This window comes from Carcharodon carcharias, chromosome 2 (assembly GCF_017639515.1).
Source record: "Carcharodon carcharias isolate sCarCar2 chromosome 2, sCarCar2.pri, whole genome shotgun sequence".
Lineage (NCBI taxonomy): Eukaryota > Metazoa > Chordata > Chondrichthyes > Lamniformes > Lamnidae > Carcharodon > Carcharodon carcharias.
In genome coordinates, this window is record NC_054468.1 from 222,443,397 (window position 1) to 222,461,827 (window position 18,431).

General features: G+C 38.7%; 1 protein-coding gene across 7 annotated transcripts in view; it reads left to right on the plus strand.

Moving 5' to 3' along the window:
- Positions 1-18,431, plus strand: part of ttc13 (tetratricopeptide repeat domain 13) — a 69,758-nt gene that overhangs the window by 5,814 nt on the left and 45,513 nt on the right. For 5 of the 7 annotated variants that reach the window (XM_041212956.1, XM_041212965.1, XM_041213004.1 and 2 more), the window contains exons 2-11: positions 429-485; positions 1,837-1,931; positions 4,227-4,302; positions 5,644-5,714; positions 6,150-6,215; positions 7,281-7,373; positions 7,504-7,620; positions 8,760-8,870; positions 9,975-10,057; positions 13,718-13,859. In XM_041212956.1, coding sequence (XP_041068890.1) covers positions 429-485; positions 1,837-1,931; positions 4,227-4,302; positions 5,644-5,714; positions 6,150-6,215; positions 7,281-7,373; positions 7,504-7,620; positions 8,760-8,870; positions 9,975-10,057; positions 13,718-13,859 — 911 coding nt within the window. The remainder of the gene's footprint in view (positions 1-428; positions 486-1,836; positions 1,932-4,226; positions 4,303-5,643; positions 5,715-6,149; positions 6,216-7,280; positions 7,374-7,503; positions 7,621-8,759; positions 8,871-9,974; positions 10,058-13,717; positions 13,860-18,431) is intronic. The other 2 variants (XM_041212995.1, XM_041212985.1) reach the window with 2 other exon arrangements.

The following is an 18,431-nucleotide window of genomic DNA, read 5'->3' on the forward strand; positions in this document are numbered from 1 at the left end:
CTGTTTTTTACTTCAGATTTCCAACAACTGCTTAACTGGCTATTAAATGTTCTGTTATAGTCTCTCCTTTTCAACCTCAGATCAGCATTTTACCCCACACAGCACCACAGGACAACTGGTGGTACTAAAAGTTTCATTTTCTCTCCACTTTCATTTACAATAGAGCATACAGTTTGTTCTTTTAAACCTGCTTCAGTTTGATACTCAGTAGACAATTTTATTTGTAGATTAACCTTTTGAAATGTACATAAAGTAGCTTCACTCTTGCTCCACTGATCCCAGTTGCTGATCTATTTCAAGCAGTTAATAAAGTATATGGAATCCTTCATAAATAGAGATAAAAGCAAGGAAATTATGGTGAATCTTTATACAATACTAGTTCAGCCTCAAATGGAGAATTATGTCTAACTCTGGGCACTATACTGTAGGATGGAAGAGAAGACATTGGAGAGGATGCAAGAAAAGACTTATGAGAGTGTTTCCAGGTATGAGAAACTATAGTTAACATGGATAGATTGGAAAAGCTAGGCTGTTCTCCTTGGAGAACCAAAGGTTGAAAGGGGATTTGATCAAGGTGTTCAAAATCATGAGGAGAATGGACATAGTAAACAGAGAGAAAACTGTTCCCATCGGAAGCGTTGAGAACCAAAGGGCACAGATTTAAGGTGATTGGCAAAAGCACCAAAAGCAACACGAGGAAAAACTTTTTCACACCGCATGTGTTTAGGATCACAAATGCACTGCCTGTGAATGTGGTGAAGACAGATTTAATCATGGCTTTCAAAGGGAATTAGTTAATTATCTAAAGAGAGAAATTATTTAAGGCTACGATAAATGGGCAGAGTGTGGGATTGGCTGGACAGCTCTTACAGAAAGCTGGCATCGATACGTTAAGCTGAATGACCACGATCTGTGCTGTTATCGTTCTATAATTATAGGTAACTGATTACAGTTTGATAGTTCATTTGATGCAAAATCTTTTCATGCATGTGATGTTACAGTGTAAAAATGCAAGTATAAGTGCAAATTTTTAAAATAGAAACAAATATCTTTAAATGTTATTGTCTATTCTGTGGAAATTTTTGTTTAGCGTGTGTTCATTGCTTTGAATATGTAAAATAGCAGTATAATGGTGTGCACTTAACCCATTGCTATACTTTTTTTTTGAAAAAGTCCTTACATCACTACCATCTTATTGCAATAAAACAGCATGAATTATGTTTCACAGTTAAATAATTTGCAGTGCCAGGTTTTATGCAGAACAAAATGGCATCCATTATGTACCAACAGCATCCCATAAGTAACATTGCGGTATTGGCAGATTTCTCCAGTCTTCATTTAGTACCATGGGACCCTCCATGCCCATGTGAACAATCAGGGCAAAGAGACCTAATGCCTGATAATGAAGCTAGCTAGCAGTTAGTACTGTACAGCAGTGCTGGTCTGACCCTTGACCTCTGGTTTTGTTATTCAACAGATTCTAAGTAAATTCTATGTTATATGTACGTGAAAACTTTATCTAACATTTTTTTCAGTTTTACATAGCCACAATGCTATTTTATCATCCCAGTGAAGCTTTGCTTTTTCTAAGTAACTCATGGAAAAAATATTTAAAATAAAGTGGGATTTAGTTTTTACAAAAAAAGTTTGAAATAAAAACAAATAATGTCCATATTATGCAGCAGATCAGTCAGCACTCATAAAATTAAGACAGATTATGATTCAGTTGTGTACCCTTCACCAGACTGAAGGTTGAGATTGAGTGTAAAAATAAAGAGAAAAGGGGTTAATGTGTGAAGTGACTTAGTGAAAGGTTTGTTTTGCTTAATGTTTTAGAGTCTTCATTTCTGAATCCTGAAGACACTGACTGTATGCCTAGTGGGGCTCCACCGTGTGAACCAGTGCTGTCCCTTGATACAGAGAAAATCCTGGTATGTTATTCTGTTTCTTTTAAAAAGAAATGGCATGGGTGGAGTAAATCCATTGTCTGAATCTGAATGTGCTTTTGTTTCATTGTTTTGAAATAGATGATTAATTCAGTCTTGGATTAAATAATTTGTACCTGCAATTTACTATTATAGTTTAATGAGCCATAAAAATTTCAAATGAAAAGGTTTAAGCCAGCTGGATCAGCTCCAGTCATAAAATCTGTTAATTTTATAACTAAATTTGTTTTCTTTTTTTAAAGATATGTGTAGCATTGGGTATAGTAAGTACCAGCATTATTCAGAAATTTTATAGATTTATTTTGTCTTTGCTCCTAGACATTAGATTTTTCAGGCGCCAAACATAATTAATTTGGAGTGGCCTAAATTAAGTTTGGTTTCTGGGCTATAATATAAAGAAGTAGTATGCTATTGTTCATAGTAAATATCATAGAATCACAGAATGGTTACAATACATAAGGAGGCCATTCAGCATGTTGTATCTCTGCTGGCACTCTGCAAGAGCAGTTTACCTAGTGCCACTCCCTGCCTTTTCCCCATAGCCCTGCAAATTCTTCCTCTTCAAAAAATTATCCAGTTCTCTTTTGAAAGCAGTGATTGAATCTGCCTCATTCTCACGCAGTGCATTCAAGATCCTAACCACGAGCTGTGTTTTTTTAAAAAAAAGTTTTTCCTCATTTACCTTTGGTTCTTTTGCCAATCATTTAACTCGATGTCCTTTGGTTCTCGATCCTTCCACCAATGGGAATAGTTTCTTCCTATCTACTCCGTCCAGACCCCTCATGATATTTTACTTCTGTAAAATCTCCTCTCAAACTTCCTGTTCTCATCCCTATCTTTTGCAATCTATCCATGTGAATAAAGTTCCTCATTCCGGAAATCATTCTCATGAAACTTTTCTGCACCCTCTGTAATATGTTCACATCCTTCCTTAGATGCCCAGAACAGGGTGTAATATTCCAGTTAAAGCCAAACTAATAAGTTTACAATAACTTCCTTGCTTTCTTATGCCCTAGTTATAAAACCCAGGATCCTGTATGCTATTTTAACTGTGCTTTCAACCTGCCCTGCAACATTCAATGATTTGTGCACACAAATCCCCAGGTCCCTCTGCTCCTGCACCCCTTTCGGTTGTTCCTTTTAAGTTATGTTGCTTTTCCCTGTTCTTGTTACCAAAATGAATCACTCCACACTTCTCTGCATTAGTTTTCATCTACCACTTGTCTGCCCTTTCCACCAGCTTGCCTATGTCTTTTTGAAGTTCTGCATTATCCTCCTCACAGTCATCTGCAAATTTTGAAATTATGCCCTGTACACCAAAGTCTAGATCATGAACATATATCAATAGTAGGGGTCCTAACACCAACCTTGGTGAATTCCACTGTAAACTTTCCCCCAGTCTGAAAAACGGCAATTCATCACTACTGTTTCCTGTCACTCAACCAATTTTGTAACCATATCGCGACTGTCCCTTTTATTCTATGTTTCATGAGGTCACAAAGTTGCTTGAATTTTTTGATGAGTTGGCAGAGAAGGTAGATGAAGATAATGTAGTTTATGTGATGACTTCTAAATATTGCAGTGTAGAAAATATTCCAGAATTGTAATAGTCTCCGGTTGAGCATAAACAGCATGTTTTAACAAATGACTAAAGCTTGTTTGTGGCTATGGAAGATCCCTTTGCTAATATGGCTTGCAAAGGCAGAAATTAGAAGCCCTCCACTAGCCACCAGTAGTCAACTGACGATACAAATTGGTGAGTTCCTCCCTTTGGCCCTGTCATGCTGCTCTGGAGAGGTGCAGAAGAGGGTTTGCTCACTCTCTTGCCTTTTCTCCACCACTGGCGAAGACTGGGAAACCACTGAGGACAAAGCACTTAATTCTCTCATTGATTCATAAGTTATTATCTTTTGCAAGGAGCACCAGGAATTAGATTTTTTTTTAAATTACAATAGTCTTAAATGTAAATGTCAACAGGAATTAATGGAAAATTAATCAGTTCCATTATTTTTCATATCGTGAGCAGAGGCTAATTTATACAAGGGGAAGGAGTATTCAACAGGATTTCATCATAAATGGCCTCAATTGGACTATATTGACTTTTTTGTAGAAGTGAGCAAATGTAAGATCGGTTAAGTAGCACAAAGTATCTGGGCTGCATTCTTTGAGGATTAGTGATGGTGATGCTGTGTCGAGATAACTTCTTGAACTTTGGAAGCAACATATTTTGTACTTTGCAAACAAAGTATACCTATAAAGTATTACGTTTCTCAATTTCAGAGTCAGGCTAAAGTATTGGCTGAACAAAAGAGGTTCCCCTTTTCTACTATCAATGCAAATACAAATGAGGAATTGGGTATGTATTAATTTGAGTTGTCAGTGACTTTTAATCTGGATTGTCAAGTTAAGGAAAAGCCATTTTTTTTCTGCAGGACAAGTATTATACTGTTTTAGCTATGTCCTATTTCCCACTGAGGTAATGGTCATAGGAGCTGTTGCCAAGCAGCCACCAATGTTGTTCCAGAGCTGACTGTTTGGAGAAGTGCGAGAGCAGACACACTGTTGCATTAGCACCTGCCACTTGTGGGAAGTGCTAGGCAAATCTCACAAACCTAATCTAATTATTGCAAGATGTACTTGGATGCTGCACTTCAGCAATGGCCCAATTGGGATCAGCTGTGCTCTGAAGCAGAGTCATACAGACTTGAAACGTTAATTCTGTTTCTCTCTCCCAGATGCAGTCACACCTGCTGAGTTTTTCCAGCATTTTCTGTTTTTATATCGACTGTACTGTAGTTGGGTAGTTGTATTTGAAGTTGATATCTGAGATGCATTTAGACAATCGTTGGTTATAGAAAAAGTTGCAACAACCGTGACACCGTAAGAAGAAAAACGTTGTTTTGCACCCTGACAATTTTTTTTGCTGTAACCTCCTGAAGGATAGCTCCATAAATACATTACACCCTTTGATATGTATCCCAAAGGGCCATTGTTGATGTGTGAACCTCAACGGTGAAGATGTTTGCTTGCGAGGGACAACATAGACAAACATGATCCAGATACACCTTGCATCCACATCTTTGAGGTAGTTGTTAGATAATGATCAAGAAGCATTGTTTTTTGTTTTGGGCACCAGAGCCAGTTGTTGTTGCTCTAGATCAGCCATCAGAGTAGGATAGGGATTGAACCTTGAACCTTTCTGTTTTATATTGCATTCAGTTTTTAGTTAATGAATTTTACTTTCAATATCTCTTCAGATCTGACAGAAAAATACCATCAGTAAATTTAACATTGTTTTGCTGTATCTTTGCTGATTATGAATATTGTTGAGTGTTGTTGACCCTATTGGGCTGCTGACTGCCTGTACTAAGCTCAGTCATTCCAGAGCTGAAATACAGACGTTGAAATGACCAATTTGCTGAATTTTCCTCAGTTAGTGACTGTTGTTGTTGTTAAGAATTATTCATTCAGTTATTAACCAAAGTGCTGATCTTTAATTTACGTGTTAAATCCATCTCCCTCGTAGTCTTGCATTCAGCTGGCCGTTTGATGTCTTCAGTCCTTAATTGCTTAAAAATTACAAAAAGAGAAAACAAAATAAAAAAGCATTCAGAACTCATTGGAAATGAATTGCAACATCACTTTAATTTTAAAAATAATTCAAAATTAGTGCTAATCCATATTTGTTTCTTCCCAGCATTTGGCTATGCCTTGATTGGAAACAGCTTGTACGATGAAGCAATAAAACACTTTTCAGCACTGCTACAGGTATGTACATTTTATCAAAATTACAACAAAACTATGAGACAGCTTGAACCTTAGACACTTATCGTGTGTTTGCATCATGTTTTCTGTATCCAGTAGATGAGTGCTCTGTCATCTGAGAAACAAATTTTTAATATGGGAAGACTGAGTAGTTGAGTATTTATCGCTGAGCCAATATTGAATGTGATATGCATGTCATACATATTCTGTATTTTCTTCAGACCTGATAGATTAGCTGGAAAAATTGAGGCATAGGCATTGAATAAATACCTCTGACGGGATACATTCAATTTGAATATATAATAATTAGGTGGTAAACTACAGTTGGTGTCAGTCATAATGACACAGAAGGTGTAGCAACTGTTTACAATGCAAATTTGTCTGAAACAGCTACATTTCTGCTTCTTGCCTTTCCTTTATTATTATGTCTGAGAGTAGGGAAACCCGGAACTTGTGGGTGCCATCTACGGAAGGGGAATAGCGTATGGAAAGAAGGGTTTACAGGTCAGTATTTCTCCTGTTTGAATTAAAGCCTGAGGTGTGATCTGGGAAAGCTTGTGATATTTCTATGAATTTGTCGTGAGCTTTGATTTTTGCTTACAAGTTCTGAATGACTTTTATGCAAGCCCAATAAGTTAATCTATGTGGTAAAGGTAGGTATAACCTAATCTACTTATGCCAATCGTTGTTTCTTAATGATTGACCACCATCTACCACGATAGACTCAGAAATGCTCATATAAGCATAAGGGAGGGGGACCAAAGGGAAATGACCCGCACATGGGATATATGGCACAGAAACAGGCCATTCAGCCCAACCTGGCCATGCTGTGTTAATGCTCTACTCAAGCCTCCGCCCATCTTTTCTCATCTAAATCTATTATTGTAACCATCTCCCTCTTATGCTTCCCCTTAAATGCACCAATACTATTCACTTCAACCATTCCCTGTGGTAGCAATTTCTACATTTTCACCACTCTTTGGGGAAGGAAATTTCTTCTGGATTTTCTTGGATTTCTAGGTGACTATCTCATTGATAGCCTCTAGTTATGCTTTGCCGCACAAGAGGAAACATTCTGTACGTATCCACTCTATCAAAACATTTCAGAATTTTAATGCTCTCGAAGGCACCCCTCAGCCTTTTTCCAAGAGAAAAGAGAGCCAGCCAGTCATTTTCCTGATATGTATACGCATGCATTTCCACTATCATCCTTGTAAATCTTCTCAGTAACCTCTCCAGAGGCGAGCAAAACTGCACACACTACTCTTAAGTGTGGTCTAATCAAGGTTCGATACAGGTTTAACATAACTTCTCTACTTTTCAATTCTATCTCTCTAGAAATAAAGCCTCAAATTTGGTCTGCATTTTTATGGTCTTGCTAACTTGTAGCGCAACTTTGTGATTGGTGTATTTGTATTTGGATCCCTTTGTGCCTCTACCCCATCAAGACTTGCATCTGTTAAGCAATAAGTGGCCTACCTATTCTTCCTACCAAAATGCGCTACCTCACATTTATCCTGTCGAACTTACTGGAGAGTGCCGGTATTTGAAGTGACATTTGTGTTTCAGGATATCAAAAATGCTGAGCTTGCCCTCTTTGAGTTGAACAGAGTTATAACTTTGGAACCGAATGCACCCGAGGTATTTGAGCAGAGAGCAGAGGTAAGATTTGTGTTTGTTCAATGACTCCTTGTTTATTTCTGATGACATGAACGTTGTTATGGATAGCATTTAGGAAGGTTTACATGCATTTAATGATATTGGATGGTGGCTCTGTTTTTTGACTCTGCAGATTTTGTCCCCACTGGGTCGAATTAGTGAGGCGTTAAATGATCTCAGCAGGGCCATTCAATTACGACCATCAGCACGTTTGTACAGACATAGAGGCACCCTTTACTTTATATCGGAGGTATGTACATAGGTGATTATGCTTCTTGTAGTTATCAATTTTTCTATTATGGCGCAGTAACAAGCTAATAACCCAGCCATAAAAACTGACTTAAGTAAATGTTATAAATATTGTTTGATACATTACAAAATTTCAGCCACAGTTATAGAAATATAACTCAGATCTAAACCCTGCAGTCTAGCAGAGGAGGAGCTCATCCAAATATATAAAATGTTGAAAAATATGGAAAAGGTAAAACCAGATTACAATTTCAGAGTCTGCAAAAAACGTTATGACCATAAATGACAGTTCACAAAACTCATATTAAAGCCAAATTTTTGAGGCAGATGAATTTTTATACACTTGCTATATTTGCTCAAACATTAACATTTCTGAAGACGAGCACATATGATGGATCAGCTGGTTAAAGAAGTGAGTGTTTTTTTCAGCGTATCTTCACATACACTTTTTATTTCCCCATTTGGGTAGGTTAGCCAGACACAGCATGGATGGATGCCCTCATATCTGATTACAGGTCCATGCTAAATTAACTGCTGTCACCTGGAATGATGCCAGGGATGTTACAGTTTGGTACAGTGCCGTTGGTGAATGGAAAATTGGTCGGAGATGACACCCTGATCGCTATCCATCAATTTTGACTATAAGTGCATGGATATAAATGTTGCATAAGGATTAGGCTCTCTGAAGAAACACCCTACAGGCACACACTAAGTTGATGCATGAAGAAATACTAAAGGGCAACCAGAAAGTGTGGAACTGTAACCCAACAATGAATTAATGTTCTCAGGAAAGGGAGAAGAGAGGGTGTTGGTGTGTGAGTAAGTACGCTTATTGCAAATAATATATTGGAAGAATTGAAGTTTTATTGACAATGGACTTCAGGATATTTTTCATTCCCTCTTCCACCATGTGCAACTGTGACCTTTGGCATGAAGGCATGACTGATTAGGATCTCTCGATGTGTGACAAAGCACAATGGCACTTAATCATGCTGAACTCCGTTGTAAGAAAGATGTGCATTCACGTAATAGAATTGGGAAAATAGTTATTTCTGTTACCAAGTTTTTTTTAAAAATTCTATCAGTTCTATTAGCAAGCTTTCAGTAGGTTTTTAACTTTTGTATGATTGTATCGTCCAGGATTATGCAGCAGCACATGATGACTTCCAACTGTCCTTAGAAATGAAAAAATATCAGCCAATTGCGATGTTGTACAAAGGTCTAACCTTCTATCACAGAGGTATGCTGAAGGTGAGTGTATTATGCAAGAATAAGGATTTTAAACCAGGTCTTTCTGCTTTAGATGTCTGGTTAAATCGTTGAAGGGTCAATTTTGGATTAGACGCTTTAAATAGCTGACAAATTAAAATCTATATGTTCTTAGGTAGCAATGTTTCCACAATTTATATGAGCTAGTTGCCTCGCTTTCCTCTGGGAGAATGGAGTTGGCCTTTAAAGATGCAAGAGTGCTGAACATTCATCTGTAGAGGTGTTACCTGTTCCTCTTGAATTTCGGTTCCTGAGTCAATTCACCGTCCATGCTGGCTTTAATCTCCTCTCCCTTGATCTTGGAAGAACTTGTACCTCTAAATAATATGCTCATATCTGGGAGCTATAGCTATATGATTTTAACTTCTGGAACTGTTGTCTCTGTCAGATATGTACTTAGGATTTTACAGCGATGTCATTTTACACATATTTGACATAGTACTCCCACAGCTTCTACAAAGACTACTACAAAAACTACTAAAAGAATTTTAACTAAATAATCTCTGAGCAATGAAGCACTAGCACCTTGACGTGCAAAGTTCCTTGTTTACTCCGTAGCTTCAAAGGTCTTTGCTAAGAAAGAGATTGCACATAGGTGTACTTAAGGCAGAGCCTCAGTGCCTGGTACAGCATGTTTTGTTTTATTGACCCTTCCTGGTTTAATTAGCATTAGCTCTTTTCTTTCCTAGAATTCAATCAGACTACCGACTGCATCTGGAGGACACATTTAAGGCAATTCTTAGAGCATTTCTCCAACACCCTCCTTCAGCTCCGTGCAATCTCTATGATTGAGACAGGGAGTTCACACTTAGGATCACAGCTCAAACTGACATCTTACTAATATATGCTACAGTGTATTGAGACTCAGTAATTTGGGCCACAATGTTGCCTTAGGTATTTTAAAATCTATCCTCTTCTCTTAGTGAATAGTGTAAATTACTTGCGGTTTGTGTGATAATCTGCTTGATAGATGTAAATAATGATTTAGAGAAGAATTCTGCTCAAAGATAAAAATTGGCAGATTTGTATTTGTTTCTTGTGACTATGTGGTAAACTGAAGAGCCTTTTTGTTCTTTTATCTTGTAGGAAGCAATTGATGCTTTCAAAGATGCCGTTAAACTCAAAACGGATTTTACAGATGCTTATAGAAGTCTAGGGCAAGCCTACAGGTTGGTTTGGTTTTAATTTTGGAAAGGGGCGCAGTAATTTGTAGTTGATTCTTTTTGGTAATAAATTAGAACAAATATGAAAGCACCAAACCAGCATCTGAATATTACTGTGGTTTGATCCACAGATTGTTTTACTCTTCAGTTACTCCTTCATGATAACTTTTTTTTAATGATCCTGTTTAAACAAAATTAAGAGTTATATTTTTGTACCCTTTAGAGAACATCAGCTCTGGCTGGACATAGATAAGAGCAAACGGAGTAGGAGTAGGCCACTTATCCGCTCGAACCTGCTCCGCCATCCAATAAGATAGTGGCTAATCTGCTTGTAACCGCAACTCCACATTCCCTTCAGCTCCTTTGAGCTAATTTTCCAGAATGCTAAATCTAATATCATCCCGTTATAACTTTTCTTTTTAATGAGTCTACTTCAATCATCCATCCTGTTAACCTGCTCACTTTATTGACTGCCTCTGTCAAATTTAGAGTATTTGTTTTTGTGCTCATGGGATGTGGGTATCAGTGGCAAAGTCTGCATTTATTGCTCCACCTCCTTTGTCCCAAGAAGGTGGTGGTGAGCCCGCCTTGACAGTTGAGTGGCTTGCTAGTTTGTTTCAGAGGGCGGTTAAGAGTCAACCACATTGCTATGGATCTGAAATCACATGGACCAGATCAGGTAAGTGCAGCAGATTTCTCTCCAGATAGGACATTAGTAAACCAGTTGGACATTACGACAATCTGATAGTTACATGGTCACCTTTTATATTCCAGATTTTTTTGATCAACTGAATTTAAGTTCCCCAGTTGTCCACTGAGGTTTGAACTCATGTCACAGGATCAAAAGTCCAACCTTCTGAACTCCTACTCTCACAACATAACCACTTTTAACGTGTCTTGTGGATTCAGACCCTCTAGCCCACTACTTGAGGGTACATGGCCAACTGTACCTGCAGTTTCCTTACCAAACTGAACAAATGCAGCCCTCAAATGATTACGAATAATCAGTTCGGTGGAAATGATCCCCATGAAAGCAACTATTCTAAGCAGATATTCTAATTGAAGTAAATTCTAAGCTCTAAATATGGCATCTTATGAGTTGTTACGACCAAATTTTCTTACTGATCATAACTTCTTTTTTGTATTTTGAAAACAAGGGGAAACTACTGATCCCAGAAGCATAGAATCCCAGTAACACTTCTAGGATTTTAAAATTAAAAGATTTATTAACAAGAAGATAAACTTATTTAAACACATAAGACTAAAACAGTTGAAACAGCCTTACAAAAAATTGCCCCAAAAAATACCCACTTGGTAAAAACACACAAGTAAACTACTTGGATTCCTTATAGATTTTTAGCTATAAAAATCCAGTAATATTACCCAAGGCAAAAACTGCTGCTAGTTTAATAAAGTATACCACACGACTTCTTACCCTCTTCCACTCTGCTGTGGAAATCTAAATGAAGCTCAGAAACAGACTACTTTCTGAAAACAAAGACTTTTCTGGCTGCTTCAAATTCACAACTTTTCTTAGCACCGAGCTGGTCTCAGGACATCTCCCCCACACAGCCACCTCAATCCATCTAAACATCTTTCTTTAAATATCTTCTTTTCCCTTTCAACCTAGACTCAATTGTCTCAAGCACTTCTTTGAACTCAACTTTTCCAAAATATAAAAATCTATCTTGTCTTCCTCTTGCCTCCAATTTCACATCAAATAAAATTTAATAACCTTTCCTTGTTTACTTATGTTTACCTTTGTAAATTGTAAAAGTCCCTTAAAATCCCTTTCAAATTGAGCAGCTGAAAAGTCAAGCCCTTACCTATCATCTAATGCAAATTTCTTATTTACTTGTAATTTCAACATCATCATAGTCTCTCATTACAAATGCATGCATCTTAACATCTTTACCTTTCATCTCTCAGCTCCCATAGATAAGCTGTCTTTACTAACCTTCCCCTAGTTTAATTACCCATGGACATGTGTGCGTGCACGCGCACATACACACACACACACACACACACACACACACACACACACACAAACTTCTTTACAGAATACTATCATATTTCCAAAAATATTGAAATAATAACATCCATCTTCACAGTGTTCACCCTCCACCAAGAATCCTCCCTATGTCAAAATCAAAATTCAGTCTGCTACTCTAGCTTGTTCTTTTCTAGAATCTCAAAACTGGATTTTTTTTTTTTACTTTCCCTCACCCTATCGTCTTTCAATCTCCCAGGATTAAAAATCACAAGTTCGATCTTGTCTAATCGCGACTTCGTGAAATACCATATCTCTTTTAACTTTTTTCAGCCAAGGCTTGTCCTCTGTGATGGGTTTTAGCCCTTTCTCTGGGTTTCTCAATATTTGAAAAATGTTGACAGCATTGATATTAGTTCTGTAAACTATTTTTTTGCACATAAGTTTAATGAACCAATTAGATGTTAAACAGGGGGGGTAGAAAGAAGGAAATTGAGAAACGCTGGTCTGTCTGAAGTACAGATAATAAATCAATATTTAATATTTAAATCAATATTTTATTTTCAGTGCTAAATTCCTGTTCACATTTTGAGCATTTAGGTTTAATTTGTCATAAAATAACTTGCACCTGTACAGTTATCAGTATCATGCCTATAATTTTAGAATTTTTTTCTTTTTAACATGTCAGGCGTGGGTTGTGGTATTGTAATATTTTTCTGTTCAAGTTATGCATAAGAGAACGGTGACGTTCATTAAAAGTTGAATTAGATGGTACTTAGTAAAATTTGTAACTCTCTAGTGCATTGCTTGCTTCATTTTATGCTCCCTTCGTAACAGGTGCACAAGAGATGTAAACTATTGCATCTGTCACTTTCACAGATTGCTTAGTTGCAAGCTCAGACCTCAGTTCAGGAGCATACAGCTGCTTTTTTAGCCCAGCTATATTCCCTGAGTGTTCTCCAAGTGAATTGGGCAGGAAAATCCATCCCAAAGTCTTTGAGAGAGCTCAGAATGTTGAATTAGTTTACAAAGTTAAAACTGAAGGAGGACAGGAAGGGATTATATATCTACTGATATTGAACATGCTAACAAGCTTGAAAAATTTTCCAATCCTGATATGAGTGGTGGTCTCTATTTCAGCCAAAGTGTTTAAAATCAGATTGGCAGAGAAAAACATAAGAATGTTGAACTGTAAAGAATTATAGGATATCATGCTTTGGTTTGTATGCAAAATTTGAGCGGTGCAGGCACAATAAATTAAGTGTTATGTTACTGGCTCTTTGTTGTTCTCTGGCCAAGACCATGTGGATGTATCCAGTTGCTGACTCACTACTAACATTGAAAAGCTTCAAAGTGAACTTTAAAAGGGATCATTTTAGACTTTACTTTGTGCCAGTTGGAACTAAATTGTAGCCAGCATGAAGGTGAAGCACATCCTGTCTAAGTGTTATTCAGACAACTTTGTACTTGATTTAACCTTCTGGGTTTGTCCTCCAATGTCAGAACTATTTTGTACTAACAAATGGTTTCTATTATAAGTGGACTGCCGTCTTATTTGCCATAAGCTACTCATGATAGTGGCAACTTTTTCAAGTTTATGGGTAACAGATATATTTGTTGGAAAAGCTGGCGTGAAAGGCTGATGCATACTGTTGCAATGTTGCATTTTTCTGTAGAGAACTGGGTGACTTTGAAGCAGCTATGGAAAGTTTCCAAAAGGCATTGATATTGAATCAGAACCACATTCAGTCCCTTCAGTTGAGAGGAATGATGCTTTATCACCATGGTAGTCTCCAGGAGGCCTTGAAGGACTTTAAGGTATAGGATCTTTGTAGATATTTGAATGTTTTTCAAATGATGTATAAAGTGTTTTAGATTAATTTCTCCTCCTCCAATTCTGTTTTCCCCAACCTCTGCACCCCACTATCCTGGCATAGAGTACTCTAGGCCGAGGGAATCTGAAGGTATCTGGCTTTTTCCCTGACCTCTATCAATGCTGCTGATATTTGCAAGTCTGGGATGACTTTTCCTCTATCTGACTTGTTTGTTTTCCTTTTTCTTTCCTTCTCATGGGAGGGAACTCCAGTTGGCACTTCATAACAGTGAAGCCAAGGCCACAGTTGCCACGTTAAAAAATAAATGGTCCTTCAACATGCTGGCATGAATTGAAATCCTTTCTGATTCACTGTGCAGAGCCGTCTAGCCCAGTCAAGGCTAAGGTCAAAGTTTGAATGGAAGTTGTCGTTTGATAGTACAGAACTTGAGTATTGCTGAAAAAAGACATTTTTGTCAAAGCTTTTTGTCTTGCACACATGACAATCACAAAAATAGCAATGTCAGGGGAAGCAATAACTTTATACTGTATGAGAAGAGAGTGCTGATTGGTTGGCAAGTGGACTCTGATTGGTAGAGGCATTGCCATATAGAATGCACCAGTTAATGGTAGCTGACAGTTAACTGCCAAACATTGTTTGGAATTTAAACCAGGCAACTTGACTCTGATTGGTTAAGGCATTGCGCTGAGGAGTGAACCAGCGAGTGCTGTCACTTATTTTGTTTAGCTGGGACAGACGCAATGTGTGTACACGTTCTTTCTGTCTGAAAAGAACAGGGCCCTGTGTATTAATATATGTAGCTTCCAGTACATGCAAATGTGCCAGACTGCGAGTCCGATTAACAACCTTAAATTGGTTGTCACGTAATTTTTAGCACACAGGATTATTTGGCAAATGTTGTCCAATTGTGGAATCGCATCTAATGTATTTTAGTTTTGTAAGCACAGGCTGCTTGGGAACGGTTTGGACCTTGCCCGTTGTGAACAGCGAAAGCGACATGCTATTTGACATGATCCGTAAGTCTTTGGGATGTACGACCTACCTACCTAACATCACATTGGCACTGAAATTCATATACCATATTACTCATTTGTGAGCTAGGCACAACATCTTTTTGGCTTGATAGCAGTATTCTGTTAGTGGTGAATACCACTTTTATTGCTACTGCAATAAACAGCTAGCTTCACCTATTGCTCAAATTTTTGAGACACTTTGCCCTTCCAGGGTAATCTGAGGTAGACTGGGCATTTTTCAGGGCTGAAAGTGATGGCCTTAGGCCCGTTCATGAGCTTGCATGATGTACAGCACAAAATGATCTGATCAGGGTAGCCATTAACCCGCAGGATGTCTTTGATGCGTCCTATTTCAGCATCAAGCTTGCATGTGAACAAATGGCATGGGCCCTATTTGAAGTTGCCGATAAAACCAATCTTATAGTGCGAGGAACTATAAGAACCCCAATGTGTGTATTGATCAGTGAAGGTAAGCTTGCGGTAGACCGTGGTAGAGAACCCCCTGGCAGATTTTTCAACTAGTACATCAAGGAAAAGAAGTTCATTTGACTGCTCCATTTCAAAGGTGAATTTGAGCACAGGATGGAGCCCATTACGACATGCAAGCAGATTATTACAAGCTGCTACGATTTAAATATAGCAAATATATCATCCGCATATTAGAAATATGCAAGGGGCAGGAGGTTAGGTGTTATTCCATCAAAGGCATGTTTCTCATAGAATGCAACAAAAATGTTTGCGAGAGCTAGGCCCAGAGGGGATCCCATGGTAACACCGCCTATTTGGCTATACATGGTGTCGTTAAAGCTGAACTCAACTGCGCGGGTTGCCGAGTTTATAAGCTCAATGAATCACAGAATCACACAGTGCAGAAGAGGCCCTTTGGCCCATCTGCACTGACACGTGAGAAACACCCGACCTACCTACCTAATCCCATTTACCATCACTTGGCCCATAGCCTTGAATGTTATGACATGCCAAGTGCTCATCCAGGTACTTTTTAAAGGATGTGAGGCAACCCGCCTCCTCTACCTTCCCAGGCAGCATATTCCAGACCGTCACCACCCTCTGGGTAAAAAAAGTTTTTTCCTCACATCCCTCCTAAGCCTCCTGCCCCTCACCTTGAACTTGTATCCCCTCGTGACTGACCCTTCAACTAATACTGATTCACGAATACGAATACTGATTCACGCAATGGTGGTGGGTCTAGATCACCATGATATAATGCTGCAGCGCAAATATCTATGTCTTCCTTAAGTGGAACATTGGTGAGTAGGCTAGCAATGTCAGATGAGCACATGGACACAGCATTGCTGTCGATATGCAAGTCCTGTATAGTCTTCGCAAATTGAAGGAATCCTTCATCGTGTATGTGGAAAACTTGGTCAGTGGTTGTAACAATTCGCCCAACCATTTGGCCAATTCATGCTGTGCAGAAATGGTCACAGATAAGATAGGGCGTAAAGGGGCATCACTTTTGTATTTCTTGTGCAGCCCATACATATGCAGCGAGCCATGAGGACAAACCCTGTCATATACACCTTGCGGTAGCTCATCGTTCTTAAACAAGTCCAGCAAGTGTTTTTTTTAAGCTTACTTTCAAGTAAGGCTGTCCATTGAGCCAATGGATATGAATTTGGACCCGTCATGAAGAATGTCCATATATTAACGCTTGTTAAAGATGACTATTCCTTCTTCAGGTTTACTGATGTGTATGTCCGTGTCGGTCTTAAGACCTCGCAATGTTGTAAAACATTCATGTTGTGTGTGAAAATACGACAGGATGTTCAGAATCCTGCAATATGCATGAACTGGAACAGCTAGGCGCACTTTCATGAATTCGGCATCTTCAGTGGATGCTGGTTCGTGGCAGGATACTTGGGAATAGAGGAGTTCGAACTCAGGGTATGCCTCTTCCCATTTGATTTGGGATGGAGGCACATCAAAATTGAAACCATGCACAAGAACAAATTCCTCGCTTTCTGAGATAATATGGTCAGAGAGATTTGTTACTGTTTGGTGGTGTCATTAACCACGTTGCCAAACTGCATCCGCCTAAGTGAGTTTATAATGTGAATGTATTTCAAGCAGGTACTATTTATGGTGCAGTATCTCAAAAATTTGAACAGCAGGCGAAGTTGGCTGTTTCATGGTGCTATGATGCAGTAACAACCTGAGTGGCGTTTGCCACTAACAGGATGCTGCCATCAAACCAAAAAGATGTTCTGCCTGTCTCACAAATGAATAATGTGGTATATGAATTTCAGTGCCATTGCGATGTTAGGTATATAGGCCGTACATCCCAAAGACTAACGGACTGTATCAAATGGCATGTACCTTCTGCTTTTCGCAATGGGCAAGGGACAGACCGTACCCAACCAGCTAGTGCTTGCAAAACTCAAAACAGTGTCCAGCCTTAGATGTGATTCTGCGATTGGACAACATTTGCTAAATAATCCTCAGTGTGCTAAAAATTACGCTGATAACCAATTTAAGATTGTCGGCCGGGTTCACAGTCTGGTGCATTTGCGTGTACTGGAAGCTGCATATATTAATACACGGGGCCCTGTCCTTTGCAGACAGAAAGAACATGTACACACATTGTGCCTGTTTAAGCTGAACAAAATAAGTAATAGCCATTCGTTGGTTCATTCCTCAGGGCAATGCCTTGGCCAATCAGTCAAGCTGCCTGGTTTAAATTTCAAACAATGCTTGGCAGTTAATTGTCAGTCACCAATAACTGGTGTATTCTCCATGCCAATGCTTCTACCAATCAGAGTCCAATTGCTAACCAATCAGCACACTCTTCTTATACAGTATAATGTTGTTGCTTCCCCTGACATTGCTATTCTTGTGATTTGTCCTGATGCGTGCAAGACGAAAAGCCTTGACAAAATGTCTTTATGAATAAAAACATAAACACATTTCAAAAAACCAACCTATAGACAGTGTCACACGCCGTTTTATATATGTTGATGACTTATGTGTCACTGCCCAAAGCACTTATTTTAACACCGTGGAGAAAATGCTTTCTGAGGCCTTGGAGGGACTAATATCCTACTATGAAGAAAACCACCTTCACGCAAACCCATCAAAGACGCAAGTTTGTGCATTCCACCTCAGAAACTGTGAAGTCAAACGCCAGCTTAAAGTAAAATAAAAGCAAAAAACTGCGGATGCTGGAAATCTAAAACATAAACAAAAATACCTGAAAAAACTCAGCAGGTCTGGCAGCATCTGCAGAGAGGAGCACAGTTACGGTTTCGACTCCGAATGACCTTTCAACAGAACTAAGTAAAAATAGAAAAGAGGTGAAGTATAAGTTGGTTTTGGGGGGGGTGGGGGTGTTGGGACAAGACAAGCTGCATAGAGGGCTAGTGATAGGTGGAGATGCCCTTTTGTCTGTGACATCTTTTGGTTAAAGAGGTATTGAAGGTGGTAATATCTAAAGGAATGTGCTAATTAAGGGTAGAAAGCAGGGCGAGCAAGGTACAGATAGCCCTAGTGGGGGTGGCGTGGGGGGAAGGGATCGAAATAGGCTA